The 24422-nt window shown below is 35.0% G+C and overlaps 1 protein-coding gene across 1 annotated transcript in view; it reads right to left on the bottom strand.

Moving 5' to 3' along the window:
* ERC2 (ELKS/RAB6-interacting/CAST family member 2) overlaps window positions 1-24422 on the bottom strand; it is a 615701-nt gene that overhangs the window by 341196 nt on the left and 250083 nt on the right. The window contains exons 11-12 of the mRNA XM_087923860.1: window positions 23025-23060; window positions 13972-14165 (exon numbers count right to left, since the gene is read on the bottom strand). Coding sequence (XP_087779986.1) covers window positions 13972-14165; window positions 23025-23060 — 230 coding nt within the window. The remainder of the gene's footprint in view (window positions 1-13971; window positions 14166-23024; window positions 23061-24422) is intronic.

Here is a 24422-nt window from a genome sequence, read left to right as displayed (position 1 = left end):
AAGATAGTTTAGTACACTTGTTGGTTCTTTATCCATTTTAGTAACTGTTTTCTTTTCAATGATGTTGTAACTTCTCTCTTCCTGTCTGAAACTCCCACTTGTGAAAACAGCATTCTTAAAACATCACTTCATCCATATCAGATTCTCTGATAGTTTAACAAATTGCTGCCCATGGTATCATAGAAAAGGTAGGCCTATTATATGTTCTGGTGGCCTTCCTACTGAATAGCAATTGCATCTTGATGACTTCCATTTATATTATGCTGCCCTTCTGATTAAGGCAGAGTGAACAGGGAACATTCTCAATTAAGGCCAATCAAACTAAATAGGAAAGCAACATGAACAGCATCGATACTGGGTAATAGCTAGCTACACACTGCCTGTGCTATATAATAGAAATTAGGCCCTTATTCCATTGTAGACATTTATTGAGCTAATGAGCAAGGCTGCCTATTTATTTTCTATTTGAGTTCATGGAAAGCACTATATATTTCTATGACTCAAAGTTACTTCACATTAGGGAATGGAGGAAAGTGATTTCTGAAACCTCCAGAGCAAATTTCAAGAGCTGCAGGAAGCTCATATTCTGTTACAGGAATGGAATGAATCTCCGCTTGAATATTAAGGCATTTTGTTCACACAAACAGATCTATAAACACTAAACAATAGATTAAATTGATATTGACAAATATAAATAAAACTGAAATATGATTATAGGGGGGAGCCCTCACATTTGTGATGTGCAAAGAAATATGTGAATTGTTTTCTTTCTTTCTTTCTGCCAACAAGATGGGATGGATAAAGGACCCACAAACAACCCTTAGAGCAGAGTCTGTCTTTAATTATACACAAATCTGAACTAGAGTTTTGCAGAGACAATGAGTTTCTTGAGCTGACAAACAGCTCTAGAAACTCTGCAGTCCTGTTACTACATCATCTTAGGTTTATCACCTGCATGTAAGCAATTAGACAATTGTTCGGGACCCTAAATTTTATGTGAAAACTTAAACCCGTGTTTGCGAAGGATAGGTTATTATCTTATTTGGCTCACTGTTACAGTTTATTGGGCTGCTCTAACATCTTACAGAACAAAGCCTTCAAAAGACCAGCGCTACAATTAAGAGACTCATCATGTTTAACTCTTCAGAAACAAAGTCTCTTAGTGGGAGGAGGATCCTTATCTGCTTAGAGGGTCTGGTTTTCTGTCATAAATAATAGCAAAAATACTAAGACTACTTGTTACTCCTCCAGCAACAGAACTAAAAGCTTTAATCAGCCATCTGGGTCACTTTCTTCATTTCATTTTATAGTACTGTAAATTGCATAGAAGGGCTAACATGAAAAATACACAGATTATTGTCTGCTTTTAAGAGGAAATTACTCCAATAGGCCCAGCAGAAATAAAAGCCATCATCCAATCCTTGAAATTTTTCAGAGCAATTTGAAAGGCAGGCAACAATACTTAAAAACCTTTTGTTGCTCCCTATGAGGTTAATAGCTCATACATTTAAAAAGTACAAATGATACACTAATATAAAATAATGAAGTGGGAACAACATTCAGTGCCTTTGCTATTGCATTTTACATATATTCTGGACTTGTTAAAGAATCACACTGATCTGTAAGACACCCCTAACCCCTAACTCACTAATATTAATTAAATTAACTAAAAACTAGGTTTTTTGGCAAACTAATACTTTTCAAAGAACAGAGGTAGGAACATGTCTAGATTGGGAATATATTGGCAACATCTTGTAAATTATTTAGTCCAAATTGCAGGGTACTTTTTCCTCCCACTGGATATTGCCCTCACAAATTTTTGTTCTAGAAAAGTAACAGAACAATTGGTTTCCTTTCTGTGACTGGATCTCCCTGTGCAGATATATTGTAGTTCTCCACATTATAGGTAGGAGACAGACAGACACACACACACACACACATGATTTTGTGACCTTTTATGCTACAGTTGTTAAGTGAATCACTGCAGCTGTTAAGCAAATGCAATCATGCAATCCTTAAGCAAATCCAGCTTCTCCCATTGATTTTGCTGGTTGGAAGCTGGCTGGGAAGGTCACAAATTATAACCTCATGACCCTGGGAAGCTGCAACCATCATTAATACATGCTGGCTGGTAAGTGCCCAACTTTAGATCATGTGGCCGTAGGAATGCTACAATGGGCATAAGTGTGAGGGCCAATTATAAGTCTTTTTTTTAAACTACCACTGTAATTTGAACAGTCACTAAATGAATGGATTAATGTTTACAGATAGTCAAGGACTACCTGTAAAAATAAAAGAGCCAGTTTGGAGTAAGGCACCAGACTAGAAATTTTAAAAATACCCTGTGAATTCTAGTCCTTCCTTAGATAGGAAAACCAGCTGGGTCATTTTGAGCCAGTCACTTTTTCTCAGCCTGAGGAAGCAGGCAATGGCAAAGCTTGCTAGAAAAGTACAGGGACTTTTCCAGGCAGTTTCCAGGAGACATCACTGACATGAAGACACCAAAACAGAAACAATAATACATACTACATATATAAATAGAGTTATATCTATCAAAATGTAAACATTGGCAGACACTGCAACTAATTCAATAGATTGTTAAAAAGTAATTTCTTGCAAACTATGGTCTCCAGTGAGAGCTATTTTAAACTGAATTCTGCAACAGTGCACTCATTATAACAGTTTCCTAGCATATGGTGCAGGGTCCGCTTTTCAGATTATTGAATGCCACTTCACACGGTCAGCTGCATCTCCAGGGTGCAGGCATGTGGCTTGCATATATTTGTTGATGGTATCTTGCCATCTCTGTTTTGGATGCTTCCAAGATTGTCAGCCTTTGTTGGTCGGCAGCCTTGGCTGTGATGGAAGGTGATGCTCTCTGGACATGTCCATAGCAGTGGAGTTGGCCTTCTCTCATCTTCTTTATAATTGGTGCCACACCAAAATGTTGTTGAATGGTGTCATTTGTGATGTGGTCAAAAAGGGAGATTCCCGATATCCAAGCATTCACATTTCCACAGAGATAGTTTTCAGTCCCTGTTATTGCTACCCAGCATTCAGTGCCATACAGTGCAACAGGGTGGATGGTTGTCTTGTAAATCTTAGGTTTAAGATGGGTTGGCATTCATCTGCCACATAACACACCAGTGAGTTCTCACCAAGTTTCCTAGCATATATTGCTGGTTTGAAGTCCAACTGAAAGATTATTTTTAAGCTATATTGTTTTTTCCCCCTGAGCAGAAACATTTCATGTTTCTCCAACCACTTGAAACAAAAGAAGGAAACATCCTTTGAGGTCTTTTAAGATTAGAATTAAAAACTTTTTTGTCTCCAAGGAAAAAGGGACATAAACCCTTTTACCAAAAGTGGTGGAGAAGTGATGAAACTCTCCACTGCTGGCATTACCCCCCAAAATGTGGAAATAGATACTCAGGGAAAGAAAACAAGTAATGAAAAAAATCCTGCTGGATTTCCAAACAGCTCTATTGTATAAACTAGAGAAATATTATAACTCTAATATAAATATTATAATGAAAAGTAAGACTAGGAATGATGTGATAGCAATGTTACAATATCTAAAGGACTACTACAAAGAAGGGAGGGTCAACTAACTTATTATCCAAAGTACCTGAAGACAAGACAAGAAGCAAGGGGTGGAAACTAATCAAGGAGAAAAGCAACCTAGAACTAAGAAGAAATTAAAGAAACTAGAAAACACTTGAAATGATAAAGATACAGTTCCTTCTTTTTAAAAGGACAGACATTAATGATTATTCAAGCTGGGAAAACTTAACACATTGTTGGCATGCCCTAGTAAACCAAATTATATAAACTCCACTGCAGGAAAAAAAAAGGCTGGTTATAAGAACAGATTTCTTTAATTAAGTCTATCATTTTGCTACACAAGAATAATAAAATTAGGCTTCTGGTAGAGATAAATTTTTATACATACATGTAAGCTCTTCTAGTTTCTTACCAATGATTTTTAATCATCTGCTTTAACATTTAAAATACAAGCAGATAATGCATATTCATTTTTCTCTCTCTCTCATTCTCATTCTCTTTCTGGGCACTTCTGAGCACATATATCTATACCGGTCAAAAATTAGCAGTAAATCAGAAAAGAAGGAGGATTATTTCAAGCTGATCATAATAATATATATTAAAACTTTAATTAAAAATAATAATTTCATGCTGCAAAAGCACAATTTTTATTTCCAAGTTTGTGCTGGTCTACTCAGAGATGCCAAAGGTAAAATAGAAATAGAGTGCAGTTGTGCTTGGTTTAAAAAAATTTTCATTTGCTGAGAAATAAACAATGTATTCTGAAGACTATTGTCAAATTAACCGGATCAGAAAACCTGTGACTTGAGGCCAGTATCTATTTGGCTTGTCAGTAGTGACAGTATTATAATGAAAGACAGTTTGAATATTCTGGTGACAGTTTACTCTAAAGTGGTTGTTATTTATCAGCTTTCTTAATTAAAAGGAATAAAAGAAAAATTTCCCATAATCCTAATGGTTGAAACCTCTTTTCTGCTGCACAGTATCAGCATCTGGGACACATATTATCATAAGCCTAGGAATGGAGTTTGCTTTTATCAATCCTCATCCTCGTCATAGTATTTGACATAGTGTAGAGTGTTCCCTTACATTCTTGTTCTTTAAGCAAACAAGGAAAGAACTGAAATTTGGATAATCCTTTCACAATATTTTCCATAAATGATAAAATGCAAATACAAACAGAGAATTTTAGGCAGAGGCATATTTCCCACTGTTGCCTGAGGATTAACACCAAATGTAAAAATGATTCCAGAAAAATTTTCCTAGGTGATTTTTTATAAAAATAATCATTTCAAATTCTATTAGTCTGGGGTCAGTTCTCCTTTGCATTGTCTGATTTCTCAACAACTTATAAAGAATCAAGAATAAAAGAACCATTTTAAAAAGTCTCCATGCTGCTCTCTTTCACATTCCAAGCTAGAAAGTAAAAATTAGATTTTTATCTAATTTATTAATGCATTTCTATAGGATTTTAATCCATACCTCTATGTTTCCAGATCATTAAATGTTCTTTATATTAGTCCACAAGTTTCTAGTGGGGCTTATATGTTCATCTACATGTAACCATTTCTGTCATAGAAAAAAAATGAAAGAAACTGAACTTTAAAACTTTAATTGCCCATCCTTGTTGGTGAAACTAATGGTGCCGTAATAAAATGATTAGCTGATGACTGAAGTCTGTCTCACTAGAAAAAGACAAACAGTAATGTTCACCAGTTTTTCCCAGGTGATTATCAGCAATCTGTAAGAATGCTACTAGCTGAGTTTTAATTTATGCTGAAATATTTTATATTTATACAATCATACAAATGCGTAGTATGTATAGATCTGAAGTTAAATAAATGTGACTTGGAATCCTGCTGGCAAATGAAAACACAAGATAACCAAAATTATGCACCTGGGGAACATATGCAAAAAGATATATTACTTCTTTTATTTCAATCCAAAAATTAAAGAGCCTCTGGATGATTTGTTAAAAGGCATTCTTTTGTGAGGGTCCTTCTAACAGCAGAAGGCATCTGCTGCAAGTAAAGGCCAGCAGAAACCAAATTAGAAATAAAATTACAAAATTATCACAATCTACCATAGCAGTAAGTTAATACACTTTCACAGACTCATATTTACAAGTTGCAAAAAAATTTATATTCTTATTCTTATTTACACATTTTAGTCATCCAAATATTATTTGTTATTTTGCTCATATTTATCATAAATCTGCATATTAATTTTTTAAAAAAGACTAAATGATTAACGGGAAATTTGAGTCAGTTTAGAAAGTGGTAAGTAGGACATTCTAATGTAACAGAATAACAAAGTTGGAAGGGACCTTGGAGGTCTTGTAGTCCAACCTTCTTCTCAGGCAGGAAACCATTTCAGACAAATGGTTATCCAATCTCTTCTTAAAAACTTTCATTGTTGAAGCATTCACAACTTCTGGTGGCAAATCTCCTGCTGCAATCTAGCAGTTGCTTAAAAATAACAGAATTAACAGAGTTGGGAGGGACCTTGGAGGTCTTCTAGTCTAATCCCCTGCTCAAGCAGGAAACCCTCTACCATTTCAGGCAAATGGTTGTCCAGTCTCATCTTAAAAACCTCCAATATTGGAGCACCCACAGCTTTTGGAGCAAATCATTCCACTGACTGATTGTTCTCACTGTCAGGAAATTTCTTCTTAGTTCTAGGTTGCTTCTCTCCTTGATTAGTTTCCATCCATTGTTTCTTGTCTTGCCTTCAGGTACTTTGGAGAATAGGTCGACTCCCTCTTCTTTGTGAAAAACCCCTTATATATTGGAACACTATGATCATGTTACCTTTAGTCCAGGCGTGAGATTCAAATTTTGTAACAACCAGTTCTGTGGGTGTGGCCAGTGGGCATGGCCATGTGACTAGGTGGGTGTGGTCTTTTTTGGCAGCAACTGCCTCCCACCCCCATTTTGGGGGCCTTCTGGGCTTCAGGGAAGCCTCCTGGGAGGTATTTTTGCTCCCAGAAGGCTTCCCTGGGGATCAGGAAGGAAAAAAAATTGAGCTGGGGGCATGCAGCACTCCCCTTAACTCTGTTTTGGGGCCTCAGGGAAGCCTCCTGAGAGGCGTTTTTGATCCCAGAAGGCTTCCCTGGGAATTAGGAAGGGAAAAAATATTGAAGGGGGGAGCGGGTGTGTGTGCTACGCCCTCCCCTCCATTTTTTCCCTTCCTGGGCCTCAGGGAAGCCTGGGCGGTGAGGGAATCCCGGCACAGCTGATCATAGGAACAGCTGGTCCTTGGGAGGGGAAAAAAAGAAATACCTTAAGGAGTGACTAGGCAGGGAAGAATGCAGCCAGCGAAGTCGGACATGCGTGCAATGTTGCGCATGCGTGATAAGGACTGACTGGGCAGGGAGGGGTGGGTGGAAAGGGGCGGGGCCAGCCAGGGGCACTATTTGTCAGTTCTCCGAACTGCACAGAATCATAACAGCTAGTTCTATAGAACCTGTCCGAACTGGTAGAATCCCACCCCTGCCTTAGTCCTTCTTTTCATTAAATTAGACATACCCAATTTCTGCAACCATTCTTCAAATATTTTAGCCTCCAGTCCCCTAATCATCTTAGTTGCTCTTCTATGCTCTCTTTCCAGAGTCTCAGCATCTTTTATTTTTTATATTGTGGTGACCAAAACTGGATGCAATATTCTAAGAGTGTTCTTACCATGGCCTTATGAAGTGGTACTAACACTTCATGTGATCTTGAGTCTGTCTCTCTGTTAATAAGAAACTGAAATGCATTCAGAGAAAGACAACCAGAAACCAAATTCTATAGGACAGTAAGAAAAACAAACACAAACAAATTTAGCTTGAGAAAAGTTATGAAGACAGATGATAACAGTTACATATATGAGAGGCTGTTAATACAAAAAATATTCCATATTTATCCAAAGACAAAAAAAATATTTGAAACTGCAAAAAAGATTGTGGTCTTAAATTAGAAAAGACAGATACCAGCAGAACAGAATGCCAGACAAAATACTGACTTCTGCTTTAATGGAAATAGTGAAGCAGATTGGATGACAACTCCTAAGAATAATTTATCTGTTTCCTATATTCCTCCTCCATTGTTTATCAATTGTATTAACTTGGAATGAGCTTCCAATAGAAGCTGTCTAACTTCCCTTTATAATTCAAAGAGTACATTTAATAAAGATATGAGTTGTGGGATTTTAAAAGAACCCCTTTTTAAAAACAAAAGTATCACACTAATTTAGTATAAATGCTCACACAATACTTCATCATATGCCTACAAAACATACACACACACACACATACACACACAGAGGACTCTGTAGATAATAGTTTATTTACCAGAAATATTTACTATAAAATTTCACAGACACTCTTTTTAAACTCTTAAGAAACTATGAGAGGTTTAGAGGGGGAAATGGAATATAGTGTTATCTATTATGCATGGTATCAAATTCTCTTTTTATTCTGATCCAGTGGCAGCTATCTAACTGTAACTAAATAACAGATACAAATGCATTGATTAAAATTGACGGAGCTCAGTTTCAGAAATTATAGATCTTCTCTTAAGATATTCTCACTCTGTCACACACTATTAAATATTTCAAAGCCTTGTGACTGACATTATGCTGTGCCAGAGGAATGCTCCTGTACTTTCCTTATACAGTATGTCAATTTATAATGTTGAATTTGTACCATGTCATTATAAAATGGTCAAGATAATCAGGAAGTTCTGAGACAAACTCTATCAACAAGAAGAAAAAAAAGGGAAAAGAAAACAAAATCAGATTGCAGAGTACAAAGATCCCTTCCAATTTTGTTGTTCTTTTAAACACTACCAGCTAGAGGAAAGTATGTTCATATTTAAAGAATTAGGGGACCTGATAAATGAATGGAATAATTGGAAAACATATAAATAGTTATGATTGGAAGGTCAAACTGACTGAAGCAGACTGAAAGCAGCCATTTGGAATGGGTGAATGGTAAATAGATGGATGGGTGGATGGATAGATAGATAGATAGATAGATAGATAGATAGATAGATAGATAGATAGATAGATAGATAGATAGATAATGACCTAATTGTCAGAGGTAATGATAAAATCATCATAAGATAATGATGAGCTAAGTGCCAGAGCCCACTGTAACAACATTACAGCTCATCTGTCTGGAATCCGCACTGCATATCGGATATTAATACAATCAAGAGAGTCCAGAAATATTTCACGAGAAGAGTCCTCCACTCCTCTACTCACAACAGAATACCCTATGCCTCCAGACTTGAAATTTTAGGCTTGGAAAACTAAGAACTATGCCACCTTCGGTCTGACCTAAACATAGTACATAAAATTATCCATTACAATGTCCTACCTGTCAATGACTACTTCAGCTTCAACCTCAACAATACACAAGCACACAATAGATACAAACTCAGGGTTAACTGAACAAAACTCAATTGCAACAAATACAACTTCAGCAACAGAGTGGTCAATGCCTGGAATACTCTACCTGACTCTCTGGTTTCTTCCACTAACCCCAAACACTTTAACTTCAGATTGTCTACTATTGACCTCACCCCATTCCTAAGAGGTCTGTAAGAAGTGTGCATAAGCACACCAATGTGCCTACCATCCCTGTCTTAATGTTCCCTTTTATTTGTATCTATTTCATGTATTAATAATCATGTTTATACTTATATATATTATCAAATGCATGCTAGACAAAATAAATAAATAAAAATAAAATAAATAATTGAATAGATGGATGGATGGACGGATAGACAGACAGACATAAAATCACCATCTTCATCTTTTAACAACCCCATAATCCCTTGCAGGTTGGAATCTGGGCAACTGAATAGAACTAGCAGAGTGTTTAGTGGCTGGATGCCCTTACTGTCGCCATAGATAGATATAAAATGATACCAAAGAAATAAAGGGAAGAAAAACTTTAGTTTTGCAGTTACTACATCAGTGATCTTTTTTTTTTTAAAGGAAATCAGGATAGAATTTTGTCTGTTTGTGTGTTTTAATGAATAGTGTACAAAAGCAATAGCTTTTCTACTATGATTTTTTTTTTTTTGCCTCAGACGCACTCTCCCTGTCCAGAAAACCACAATGAAGATGGTGGCAACTGCAAGGCCAGGTGGTTGGCAGGAGGCATTCTTTCTTGGAAGGCCTTGTGCGGACTGACTTGGGTTTCGGATGACTCATATGAGCAGTCATCTTCACCCATGAAAAAATAATGGAAGTTAAATGGCTTGGCTACATGTTCAAAGAATTCTTACGTTGGTGATTCTCGAGTACTGATCACTTACACTGATCAAAGACACCCTTGTTCTTATGGAAATACAGTTCTTGCTAAAGCTGAGAGCAATCTTTTTCAGTCCCAAGAATAAGACTAATACTTCATCGCTGAGAATATCCAGATGCCTGATAACTTATTTTCTGCAAAAATATTTATCATGTCCTTTCAATTAGTCAAAGCAATATACAAACTCTTATCTAAGGCCAAAGTAAAATAATCCCCAGAGACATCACAGGTGCACATTCCTATACTACATTGCAAAAGATGATTTATTTACTATTTTTAAAAAGATGGGGGAACATGAGAAACCATTAAATACCTATTGGGTATGCTGGTTTCTTTATTTCTTATTCTTAATTTCCTAGTTTTCCTTTAACAGAACTATCTGGCAGCAGTTCAGCTGTAACTCTTTCAACCAATCATACTAATAGAAATCTGCATCTGAAAGCACACAGATTTGATATCAAATATAAGCAAACAACACCCAATGAGCTTTACAACTTTTGCAAATTACACCTATCACAGCACTTGAAGAAATGATCCATTCTTTCAGATTTCCATTCTTCTGCTAGAATTAGAATGCCTGACTTAAAGGGAGAAAGGAGTCAGATTTAGTCATTCTCTGAACGAGTCTGCGATAGTGCACTTACCTATAGATATTTTTGTATATTACTTTACATTAAATACAGAATATCAATGTGTCATAAAGTAAAGGAAGTTTGAAAAGCATATCAGTCCCAAGAAAGGCTAATATTGATAAAGAGTGGCACTAATAACCTTGCCCGCTCAGGGGGAGAAAAAAAGTGAAAAGAAGCTGGCAGATTTTTTGATCCTCAAGAAGAATACTTTTTAAATAATTCTTAAAGATTTTCATTGTAATGATGCACTATGTGAAAAAAGTACTCACTCCCATCAATTCTGCTTTAAATATATTTAATTTCAGTGAAATATTTTAAACGATGCAAGAGAAGAAGAAAAACTCAACTGTGCCTATTTTCAGTGCTCTGGGTGTTTTTTTCTGTCGCTCTCTCCTGTCTCCCATTTCCCTTTTTCATTTTGAAAATAAACTTTATACTAAAATAAACCAATAAACTACATTTTGAAAATTACTTTATATTCCAATAATGAGGAATAAAGAAAACTAATTCATCCAAATATTTTCTGCTGTTTAATTGAAATCATAAAACTATAATACTGTGATCTTTTCTTCTTAGCTGGAATAATTTGTAATTCTTGTTTCTTCTATAATAGATAGCTAATTACATTTCTCATTATAACAGAGTCTAAGAACAACCTGATATACATTCAAGAAAAGATAATTCTAGTGATCCTTACAGTGATGTCAGAATGAGTTTGCTGTAGATGTAATTACTTGGAGAAAGCTCTCAAACATACACATGCATATACTGTAGCAAACCTCAACTTTATTTTATCTCTTTGTCAAAAATTCTAAAACTATACAAGAATTAAGAAAAAAAATTAAAGAATAACTTAATCTGTAAGGTCTCTGAATTTCAATAAAATTTTGATTTAATTGATCTTCATTTAACTGACTTCAGATGCAATGGACAAATCATCTTTCTGAATACAACCATGAAAAAATGGACAAGTCTCTTGCCTATGAAGAAATCCAGACCAGCCATTTAAATTTACTTTTAGTTGAATGAGGTTTACATCGTTTGCACCTATTTATGTCATTTCTGCACAGATGTCATAATTTGCCTGAGGTGAATTGCCTCAAAAAGCATACGTTTGTGTTTCACTCCCGATGAATGGTCCATTAAATCAAGGTGTTACTATACTATAATTCTCCATTCAATGTAAATGTCACTTTCCTTTCTCCAAGAAAAGAACAAAAATGAAACAAAAAGATCTACACAGAAGATCCTACACAGTAAGGCATTAAAACTTCAGAGCAGAAAACAATATTTTAACTTCTTTACACGAACCTCTGTGGTTAAAAAAAAAAGTATTAAAACATCTGCAACTTTTGTACAATGTTTGAAGTTTGGAAGCAAGAGTAATATTTAAAAATTAAATAACTAGATGCACAGGATTAGAGATTTTGAAGCAGTAAGAGACTCTATAGATGAATCCAGCAATAATCTTCTCGCCTAAAAAACATGGCATTGAATTTTAGCATGCACTTCCTTTCCTAAACTTCTTAATTTTCCAAATGAATGCTTGGACTGATTCCAGAAAAATACTTTTTCCCTTTTCTTTTTGAAGTCTTTTAAAATATGCAAACATAATGCCTTAGTCTCTTTCCTTTTATGCTTATAAAAAGAAATTAAATGTTATCTTTTCTTTCATTTATGTGTACTCTGCCTTTGAACTCTAATGTATTACCTATCCTGAAGCATCTTTTACACACACAGCTAGTTGGCAGTGAGTGCCACAGCTGACGGGAAGGGCTGTCCCATGACTTACAAGTGAGTAAAGCCTGCCTCTTCCTGCCCCATCAAAGTCACCATAAAAAAACATGAAACAGAACTCTAGCTCTTTTGCCTGATGTGACTTAATGTACAGGTCACGTACCTCTTAATCAATTTGGCAGCCAATGAAGAGACTGATTTAGGCACTGTGGAGAAGCTTTAAAATGGCCGTGTGGGGAGAACCTTAGCCTATTAATAGAAGACACTACAGCAGTTCGTTTAGGGATGCTCAAGTTGCAACGGCACTGAAAAAAATGAATTATGACCATTTTTCACACTTACAACTGTCACAGCATCTCTATGGCCATGTGATCAAAATTCAAATGCTTGGAACTGACTCATATTTATAACAGCTGCCACATCTGCAGCATCCTGGGGTCATGTGATCTACCTTTTGAGACCTTCTGACAAGCAAATTCAATTGGGAAGCCACATTCACTTAACAATTGTGTTGCTAACTTAACAACTGCAGTAATTCATTTAACAATTGTGTCAGGAAAGGTCATAAAATGGGGCAAAACTCACTTAACAAATGTCTCACTTAACAATGGATATTTTGGGTTCAATTGTGGTCATAAATCAAGGATTACTGGTATAAAGGTGGGAGTCAGTAAATCTGGTTAATTCCCAAAATACAGAGATCTAATCTGGTAACCAAATGCTCATCAACTGCAAGAAAAAGAAAAGCCATTTATAAGGACCATTTATAAATTAATGAAATTGATCAAAATTAAATTGGAAAGCTGGGAAGAAAAGGGAGGTGTAAAAAAATACATCAAAAGGAATAAAAAGAAAACTGTCTCTTTATTCATTGATTCTGCAAAACATTATGCTAAATCTTGTTTTTTGTTAGAGCTGAGTACCCCTTACTTTTCAAGATTAGTTGCAACATCTAGTTTTAGTTGCAACATCTAGACCATTTGATGATAGAAATTTGAGGTTTCAATACTGTGGCAATAACCAGTTGCAAGACAATTGCTAGCAAGATGTGAATATTTGTTATTAAATGCAAATTAATAAATGTTCCTAATCATATTTTTATATAATCTACTTTTATTTGTGTACTAGTGTGCTTTTGTTAACACAGATGTGGATTATGTTGATTTAACATGGCCTCATTGATCCAATCATAACACAATCCTTTGATGCATAAGACAACTTTTCAAGCTATCAAGTGTTTCATTATTTTGTTCCAAGTACAAATGTTAACTTCTAAATAATTTTACATTCATAACCTTTTATTGTACCATTTCTATTTTTCTATTTTTTTTAAAAAAAAATAGTTTTACTTTATTTTTATTACATCCCAGTTTCTTTCAGCAAAGTCTGGTTATTTTCATTTTTTTTTAACCTTTTATACTTTTTCTCTCTCTTCTTCAATTTTGCAAAAAAAAAAAAAGAAAAGTTAATGCAGTCTCCCCACCCCACCCAACCCCTGGTTAGGTCAGTAAGGTAAACTTTTTCTATAAAGGAGCTGAGACTTTATTATTGTACTGAATCTTCAAAAGCATTTGGACGAACGATTTACACAGAACCATATTTTTTCTAAAACCCTGTCGTATCAAGTTGGCTGTTCTATTTCATTTGCCTACTACCGTGATACATTTTGCTATTTCTTTTCATCAAGCGGGGATATATAATGTATTTATGAGAAAACACAGGCAATAAGAAATGTACCTTTCCAGCTCAGCAATTTTCTTATCTTTGTCATTTTTTTCATTCTCTACTTCTTTGAGGATTTCTAAGAGCCTCTCCACCTCGGCTTGGGTTTTGCCACATTCCTCTCTATAGTAGGCAGCCTCTTTGTCGAGCTGCTTCAATCGATCAGCAAATTCAGGATTCTTCCGAGCTTCTTCCTCAGCCTCATGAGCCTGTTAAATTAAAAAATAAATCAATCACTAGCCTTTCCCCCTAGTTTATAGTGCTATTCTGTGAGTTGGTGGCCCTTTCTTGCTATTGGGCAAAAACTATTTTCCTTCAATATCCCATTATTTGGAGCAGGGGAGGTGAAGCCATAATTCTAAGTACTAGAAAGATTTTTTTTTCCTGGAAAATAACATTGAACAAGTTAACTTAAGCCTATACCTGATATGGTTTGATTTAATAACTACTTTAAGCAAATCTTGAACAACTTAATGTAAGTTATTTATTTCAGACAAGATGTGAATGCCTCAAACCAATAGTTTTACCCCCAAATCCCCCTTTTCCTCCCTTATTTTATTTCATTCTGCCAATACTTAACCTGAAACATAAGGAGAAAGAAGCCCCTCATGGAACAGCACAAATAAACGGACCTGGCAAACACATGCATGAGTGGCTGGTCAGTTCACAAACAAGAAAGAATGCAATGAACACAACAGAAAAGAAAAGTGCAAAGCCCAGTCTTGTTCCCATTAAAGCTAATGGCAAAACCTCATTAATGTCACTGAGAGCATGAATGGGCCAAAAGAGTTTAAAACATTACACTGAAATAATCACACACAGATGTAAACAAGAATGCACTGCAATGCTTAGCCTACCCCTTGTTTCCCATTATTCCTAATTGGCATCTTCAAAGAGCAGGCAGAGAGAAAACAAGTAGTTTAACTGCAGTGCACATTAAAGACACAATTCAAAGAACAGTTTTTCAATGTACACAAATACATTTTAAAGGTTTGAGGATACTCTGAAAGACTGCATATCCTGCTGCTAGCTAATAATACAGTACAGTAATAATACAGTACAAGTCTCGGTGTTGGTTCTATTCCTTGCACATTTAATATTTCAGAAAATAAACTAGCAAGAAAACAGTGACAGGCTAAATGAAGCTTACATTTCAGATAAAAGATTACATTGATATCTACTTCTTGAAGGTTTACATGCTTTGAAGTGACTTTTTTTTCCAGTTTTGAACAACTGTTGAGTTTCAGGAAAATATGAAATAATGTACAAAAGTTATTAATGAATTAATGGTCAGGGCAGTTTATCTGCATGTAACATATTAGTCAAGCATGAGGATAATCAAGACAGGTTTAGTCTGAGTGGATCTCTTATTCTCAAACAAACTTCTAGGGCCATTTCAAAAGTGGTGAGTTTCCTTACATAGACATATTTTTAAAATCTAAACAAATCATAAGTGCACCATTTATCCACAAAGAAATTGAGCTGTATGACATTTGTTGCCTATATTTAATTTTTTTAATATACAATATACTTTTTAAATGGAAAAGTTAGAAATACAAGGAATTTGCCATGATTGAAAAAGCTTAAGATTAAACACGAAGGGAATAATTTTCTCCATAAATCAAATATAACTTACACCATTTACAAAATACACAGTTACCAAGTATTCCTGTGTGCTACCTCCATTCATTTCAGTGGAAACTTGTTAAAAACCAAAATAAGTATGCCCTAATATTAAAATGTGAATTGTGACTTCTGAAATTGCATCTTGGATAGTCTAATAGAGAGTGCCTTAGAACTTGAAGGCTTATCTAACTAGAATCTCCTCTAGGAATCCTAAAATTACAAATTCAATAATGCTATATCTATTATAGGGTAAACAGTAGAAAACAACATAAATTAATTTGTTGTGGTATAATACGACTTGTGGGATATATCTCTCTACTTAGTGAAACAATAATTGAATAGAATTATGGAAGACTTGGTTGAAAGTTATTTGAGAACACAATGAATAAATCATGACACTTCTGCACCTTAATAATTCATGCTAGATTTGGGGTATAATTTCAAGGGATCTTGAGGATATGAGATTAAAAATATATTTATGCTCTATGCCGAGTTGATTTAAAGAAGTCATTACACTTGCCATTTGGCAAATAAAACAAAAGTATTATTTTTAGAATTTAGAAGATTTTTTTTAAATAGCTGAGTTTAGCAGATATTGGCAAATGTTTGTTCCATTTCCTACACTTTCTACAGAGGGTAAAAATGTGAAGGCTTATGTGATCCATTTCAAATAACAAATAGATGTAGAATAACAAAGATGAATGTTTTTGTAGAAGAATGAACCACAACCTTTGGTGAATAATATTTTTCTTTGGTTTTTCCAGTAAAAATCTTCATTCAATGCAATATTGAAAAGAAACAAGATGGAAACATATTGTAGATTGTGGGGAGGATTTCAGACAGGACAAATGCTGACCCCCTCCCCAAAAGTTTGTGATCTAAACAACAGATTTTCTGGCAACAGTGGCTGGCGTTTTCAGAGGAACCGTGGTCTACAATCTGCTATCTAGACCACATTCACTAAACTTTAAATCCCAACAGCACCCAATTATAGTTAATGTTAGAAATATAATGATCTGCCAAGGCATTCAGGAGTAACGAAATCACAGTACTCTGTCTTTCCTATTTTCAGCAATCAGCAGGATAACTGAGGCCATCTGCCTCAGTTATCTTTAGATGTCCTTTAGATTACCTTTAGATTACCTTTGTATGGGTTTTTGTACATTAGTTGCATCTAAGGTCTGGTTCATATTCTATGTCCCCCATACTGCCCATCTCATGTATATGCTATAGATATCAGTGCTGCACACTGAAAACAAAAACAAAAAGGAGCATGGGAAGGCCTAATTATGAGTGTACTCCAATATCTATCACATAGAACTAGAATGTTCATACTGAGCAAGTCACCAGGAAAAGTCACTCAAGATAACAAAAATAGACTCTAGATAATCTATGGATAGGATAGCAATATGTACAATAACTCTACTCTTAAAAAATTGTTTCTTATATCCCATTCAGCTTCATGGCATTAAAATATATTTTCTTAAATTCTAAAAAATTCTACAATGTATTAAGGATAGGGATCATACTAGTAACTATAAACAGTTTATTCATATTCGGTTGCTTGGAAATTCCAAGAGAGGAGATCATAACTTTCATCTTTTTTATCCTTTTCATCCTTTATTATCCACTCATTCATATTCAAAGTCCATCCAAAAGATAAAGAAGCTACCTGCAGACCTCTTCATACTGTTCATTCAATTTCTATCTACTGATCTTTATTGTTTAATAGTACATTCAGTAGACAAAGTTAAGGATTAAAATATATCTACATTGAGAAAGGACTACAAGATCTGTAACACTCGTAACAATCTTCTTCCCATTCTATATTCCTATGAACATTTCAGATCAGAAAATGTAATAATGATGTCCACCAATTATGTGGTTCACATTTAGTTGGTCTATATTGAAGACCCCTTCATTTTTTCTGCTTGAGAGCAGAAACCCAGATATACATCTGGGGTTCAATGGGTAAGCTCAAAGAACTATACAACTGCATACTCAGGGGTAGGTACATAGTTGCTTCAGCCTTTCAGGCCTTCAAGGCCAAGCAACATTTAGGGTATATTTTAGGTCAACTGTCTCTGCTAGTCTTGATGGATTGCAGCAGTAACATAGTTTAGCTGTTTTGGGATCATATCCAGGATAAGCTTAAAGAAAAGGAGATCCATCTATTATTTATACAGTCATAATTACACTCACGCAGTTTGATTGTCTCCAAATATTTATAGAAAGCTGAATGAATTATAAATTAACTTTTAAAAACTGCCAGAGTATGAGACTTATATTGTGTGGCATATCCATGTGACAGTTTATGAACTGTCGACTAGTTTTCAGGCTTCTGCCTACCCACAGAGAGAGAAGGGACTGAATTTGGAAGGAAGGGTAGAGAAACCTAATCAGGTTTTGTGAAGAAACCAATAATATTATTTTTTCTTGTTATTCAAATTATTATACACAGCAATATTACTTTATTGTAATGAATGTAAAAAGTGAAAAAGTATACATTATTTATTATCATGTTATATATGCATCATTTATTCTTCCAACATCAACATATAAGCATAAGAACAATACATGTTTATTTAGAAGAGCCAAAATATGAGTATGATTAATAAATGAGACAGCAGAAAGATGCATGCAAGAAAATACCTTAGATCCTTCAAATTGGATTTAACAACACCATGCCATCAGAGATGGTTCAATTCCAGTTATTAGTTAATAGCTTAATGGGATTGATTGGAAGCTATAATTTAGAACTGTCCTCTAAGCTGACTTTAAACATTGTTTGCTGCTTACCATTGTTTCTGAGAACATTTAGTTGCACAGAATCCAATAAGGATAGTGTTCCTTAATAAAGAAAACAAAAACATTTTCTACCAAATACAGATAACAGTAGGACAAAGTGGAAGTTTCAAAAATATGATCTTTTAGCAAAACATTAGAATCCACAAACTATTTAAGACAGAAATTATAACCAAATTAGGTTAGCAGATCAGGGAATGGCTATTTTATTTGGTGTGTTTTCATAAAAACAATTGCTATAAACTGAAAAGCATTATGTAACTATTCTATCTTGTCTTCTTTAATGGAATTCCTCTGGCAAGCAAAAAGGCTGAGGCAATGGGATTCAAATAGTAGAAAATACCATTGGGATTGAACTTAGAATATATAGACCAGATGAAGTTTCACAAGAAGGCCCTTCTTCATGATCCCACTAGATTGATCCTAACCGTCAAGAGAGAAGACCCATCGCATTCCCTGCCTCCCCGCTCTGGTAGGACAGATAGAAGTGATGCAAAAAGTGCATTACATCTACCTGACCTACAAGACATTCAGATAACCTGGTCCCAAGCCATGTAGGACTTTGAAGTAAGAACCAGCACCTTGAATTTGATCTGGAAGCAAACTAGCAGCTAATGCAGGCCCTGTAGAAGATATGTGCACAGCTACACCAGCACACAATCATGCAGGCCACTGCATTTTTGGACCAACTAAGGTTGGAAAGCAGAGGGAAGTATGAGAGAGATATTGGGCACACAAAAGCACAGATCCTGACTATGTAGGGCTCTTATCCACCAACACAATCAATGATCTAAAGATACCTTCCAGGGTCACAGAATATATAAGGCTTTCTGCTTTTATTACTTTTCAAAGAAACATAAATGCTTATTATAAATCCACCAAAAATCAAATATGTTCTTTAATATTTTCAAGTGCCTCCAAATGTCATCTTTCAGAAAATTAGCTTGTTTGTTTACTAAAAGACAAGAAACATCACAATAATAAAAGAGAATTATAGTTGTCCAGAAGCAATAATAAAAACCATCCTTCTCACACAACATAGTATCCGAAGGGGCTTAATAACTAATAAGGCCTGAGGGAAGGTGCAGGTTTTCAAGGCTCATTTAAAGTGCAGAAGAGCAGTCTAACTTCTTGTACTTATTCAACTTAAAGACATTGTCCAACTGCAATCAACTCTGGGTCACTCACAATTGAAATCTCTGAGGGAATGTTGTTCCAGAGGGCAGGTGCTATGCTAGAGAAGACACGCTTTATGGGTCTTGCTAGAGGATATTGTTTAATTGATGGGAACTGGAAAACTCTGCCTGATCATATAGGATGGGCAGAAACCTTGGAAGACACACAGTTCCTCGGATATTTAGGCATGATGCTATGTAGGCTTTATAGCCAGCAACTTCAATTGCATAAAGAAGTCTGCTGTTATTATTAAGAATAACAATCCAGTGCAACTTGTTGATCAGAGATGTTATATGGATATTATGACACCTGCCCATAACTGTTCACACTACTACATTCTGGGCTAAGAGCAATTTCTCAGCAATATTTGAGAAAATCCTATATAAACCGCACTGCAACAGTTCATGTATAAGGTTTCCAGAATAGTTAACAGAATCTCATTGTAGAACTGATGTTTCAAATCACTGGTTAGGAAATTATTGAAAAGACAGCATAATGCTCTGGAAAAAAAAGTCTCAATTTTAAGTAAAATTATTTTGCCTTGAGGTAGGATGTTGGACTTGATTACTTCTGGATTATATCATTTCAAAACAGTATATTGTAATCACTTGTGGAAATCTGAAAAGTTGCATTAGGTTAAGAATATCCTGACTAAGAACTTGTCTAAAAACAATGTACTTGATTAGTCATCTCATTGCTCACCTTTTGCTATGGCAGCTTCCTGAGCCAAACTACACTTTTTTAGCCATAGAACTGCTAGTGGAAAATGTCAAGTTCTGGTTTTACACTCAGAAAATCAAATAGTGGCATGCAGCCTCTCAGCCGGGAGCGGCTCACTCATGTCTATGTCACATTGAACCTTGTTTCATAGCGATACTAATCCAGTATAATCAGTGGTGAGATTCAAAAAAATTTCCTACCAGTTCTGTGGCTTGGTGGGCGTGACAGAGGAAGGATACTGTAAAATCTCCAGAGGTGGATTTGCGGGTTCTCTGAACTACTCAAAATTTCTGCCTCCGGTTCTCCAGAACTGGTCAGAACCTGCTGAATACCACCTCTGAGTATAATTGAACTTAAATCAGTATAGTATTTTTGGAAGGATTTAAAGCAAAATAGGGGGATGAGGAACTGTGAACAGTTTCTAAAATATAAGCTCCACTAGAAGAAACATTTATGTCATTTCTTCCCATCACCCTCTACTCACAGGAACTCTAAAGGGAACCTTATATGTAGTTCAAACAATCTTTCAGATTCTTAAGGGGATATTTATGTATTTATGCTCTGAATCACACTAGGATTTTTTGTCAGAAACAGTAGGCAGGATGAACCTCACTAAATGCCTTTCTATAAGCCATATATTACATATCTTTTTATACTGGGGTCATGTGTATGATACATCTTTTTCACTTTCATAGTAGCTCCAGATAGATTTCATATTTTAGGTAAAATGATGGAAATCTTTTAAAAATAAAATGGGCCTTCAGATGAGGAGTAATTTTAAGCCTTGTTGTTTATAAACATCCCAGTTCAGAGAGTAGTCCTAGATGAAAAATGACCTCTTGTCTATCTTCTGGGGGCAACCACACCCATTTGCCATTCATCAAAGTTTATCTTGGTAAAAATCCACTTTCTGTTGAAAAGAAATCATATTTCATTGATAATTTATCTCCAGCTTAAGCCTGGAATATTTGAAGTGACTAAAAACAGCTGACCCACCCAATCAGCATATCTGGTAGCCCATTCCTGGGAATAGTTAGATGAGTTTCCAAGAAACTTAGTGGGATGTTGGCCCTAGCCTTTTGTGGTTGCTCAGTGACTCCAAATTAGCTCTGTGTTTTATTCCTCTTCTCTGCCAGGCTGGGTGCTTCCCAAAACATTGGAATGGGACAAATAGCCACAGCTAACTTGCTGAGGCCAACCATGGCTAACTTGCTATAGGAAAATTTAACAATTCTATTTAATTATTTAAAATAAACAAAAATGTTTTAATTTTTGCTGTTCACATTTTATTGTGTCTCTCCTTTTGCATCCTTTCTTTAATGATTCTATTCCACTATTTCTTTGATTCTTATATTAGTATAACTTTTGTCCAGCAGTGAGTTGTCCTGCAACTAGTTGGCTGCAGCAAGTTGGCCACGGCGAATTGTCATAGATCCTCCCAACATCTATCACAATAACATTAATAAGGCATTGATAAGAAGACAGACAATTCATCAGTAGGGTTTTTTTTTAAGTTGCTGAATACATAAATGTAAAACTTAAATGTCTAAAGAGAAACAAGATGGCATTTCTTTGGTTGAAATAGCCACTGTTATTTCATTCTCTCAACTACGTGCACTTCAGCAAAAGTCTTGCTGGCATGCTTATACTTGTGTTTTAAAAGAGTTCTGAAAGATTGTAAGGTTCTGAAGAAACATTTTGCCCGCTGCAGTAATGAGAGCTCTTTCAGGCCATATGAAAAGCACACCTGCTTATGTGGAATAGATCCAATCATTATCCCTTTTCTTATGTAATTTTTATAGAGATGCACATGTACATTTTACAACCCAATTCTGGCAAAATGCTTTGATAGATGCAAGCAAAGGTATTAAATACAAATAAAAGCAAAGTTATTAGAGAAACAATAAGTTTCTGACTTCTGCCATAAATCAGGGAGAAATCTGGTAACACCTTTTTTAACTAACAGATTTTATGAAAAGGCATCAGTTTGCATGAGTTGATGGCTTTTAATAATTTTTGTAGCTGGAAAATCAGACTCTTCCTGATTTAGGGCTACCATAAACTAACAAGACTTTCCTCCTACAAAATATAAGCAACATATAATGGCCTAAGTGATGCCCTTACCAGTACCATTTGATTGTATACACCTGCCTGTTTTATTATATTGTATTTGAAATCCATTTCTTTTATTTTTACTACCATTGTAGATACAGACTTTGCCATGGGTCTGTAACTATGGTCAAATGATTGAATTGAATTATATTACCAATGCTGGACACTAATCTTCCTTATATTTAAAACTCAACTACCTACTAACCAATGCATGTTATACAACATCACTTGCTCCAGGATAACGGCATTTATTAATATTTTTGAGAAATAGTGAATACCTTTCTAAAGTTTACATTTAATTTGAAGGATCTAATAAAGTATGCCATAAGCATAGCAGTAAAATAACAATAAAGCTTGATATGTTCATGCTTTCTTACAATTAAGCAGTTGAGGGCTTGAAGGCCAGACAAAATTTGAATGCAATGTTTATTTGTCCAATTTTTAGTGAATTACATTTTTAAAAGAACATTGGCCTTAAAGTCCACAGAGCCTACTTAATTTAACACAATGCAAATGAAGCCATCATCGGTTTTGCAAAGCTCTAGAGAGGAAGAATAGAACAACATGATGGGTAAAATAGATCCTCATGCTTTCATATGTTACAGTGGAGACTTTCTGAAAGGACTTACGGGATTGTACATCTGATTGAACAATTGTTCAGCTTGCTACATTGCAAAGGTGGGGAGAATGAAGCACAGACAGGAAAAGAAGGAAAGATCCAGGAAAACAGTATTAGCTTAGCAAAATTGGCATATTTGCACAGAAGAACTTGGAATTTAAAAAAGGAGAAGAAATTTTAAGTTCCTAAGCATTCCTTACTGGATGCGAGAAGCTCTAGGGAAAAATAAATGTTGATTTTGGCTCACAGAAAAGAATGACTAGAATACAAAATCCAAAGATTGTGTTATTTTCCCTTTCTCAAATGAAATAATCCATGAAATAAAGAAAGCTGTCCACTGCTGATGATGCATTAAATACTGGTTTTTAGCAATGAATCATTAGAAGTGTTTTTGGTCAAGGCTGCAATTTATCATCAAAGGTTCAAAGATAAGAAAGATTAATTAGACTTTATTGTTAAATGTAGAGCTTTCTTTTCATATTAAGATAAAACTTAATTTCCATTTTATTTGAATATAGAATAGTGTATGGCTTAATTAGTATGGTAATAGTAATGGCCACATCTAAGAAGTGATGGAAAATTATAGCTGATAAATATAAAGGCAGTAATATAACATTGGAAACAGACATCTTCTGAAATAAACATCAACAAGGTTTTTTTTTTCATAATCTCCTATGCATATATCAACAGTGCTTTCACAGGTATGGTAGCACAGCCCAGTGCAAGGATCCATGGAGGGTCAAAAAAAAGTCAAGATGGAAGCCATGACTGTCATGACCCTTTTTGCGCATGTTACAGGTAAGGCTTTAATTGTGTGATTTCAGTCAGCTCTGTCACCCAAATTTCCTTTTTCAGCTCAGTAACTAACTTTGCATTAGAAACATTCTTCAGGATTCCCACTTCAACTTTCAGATCCATGCTTCAAACAGGAAAGGTAAAGCCTCAGAATTTGATGGGTCTTCCTTTCATAATGTTCTCCTAAGATTAATTCATGTTCCATTTGATGTATTCCTGGCTTCCCAAAATAAAAATATGGAACTAGCAGGGGCAAGAAGGGGGGAATTGCAAAATACATTTTTTATTTCTTATAATCATGATCATTTTTCCTTTTACAACAAGAAGCAACAGTTTAGCTTCCTAAATCTTTAATTTCTAATTTCCATTGCTCTCAGTTTTCATTGCTCGAAGAGAATTTTTTAAAAGGGATATATGTTAGGAATTAAAACATTTTGACTGTTGACATTATCATTAGAAACCAATTGCCCCAAATCAGTGATTTTCTTAAAATTGAAATGCCTGCATTTCAAGATTTCCTATGACCATTTTCTTCTAAATAATTACTTGAATTTAATGTAACCAAAGAAAATATAAATCAGAAATTATCATTTGTTGATAATTATTATTTGCA

Source organism: Pseudonaja textilis, chromosome 2, assembly GCF_049901715.1.
Source record: "Pseudonaja textilis isolate UNSWEBS1 chromosome 2, rPseTex1.2, whole genome shotgun sequence".
Taxonomy (NCBI): domain Eukaryota; kingdom Metazoa; phylum Chordata; class Lepidosauria; order Squamata; family Elapidae; genus Pseudonaja; species Pseudonaja textilis.
Note: the sequence above shows the minus strand (reverse complement) of the source record. Positions and strands in the feature narration are given on the sequence as shown.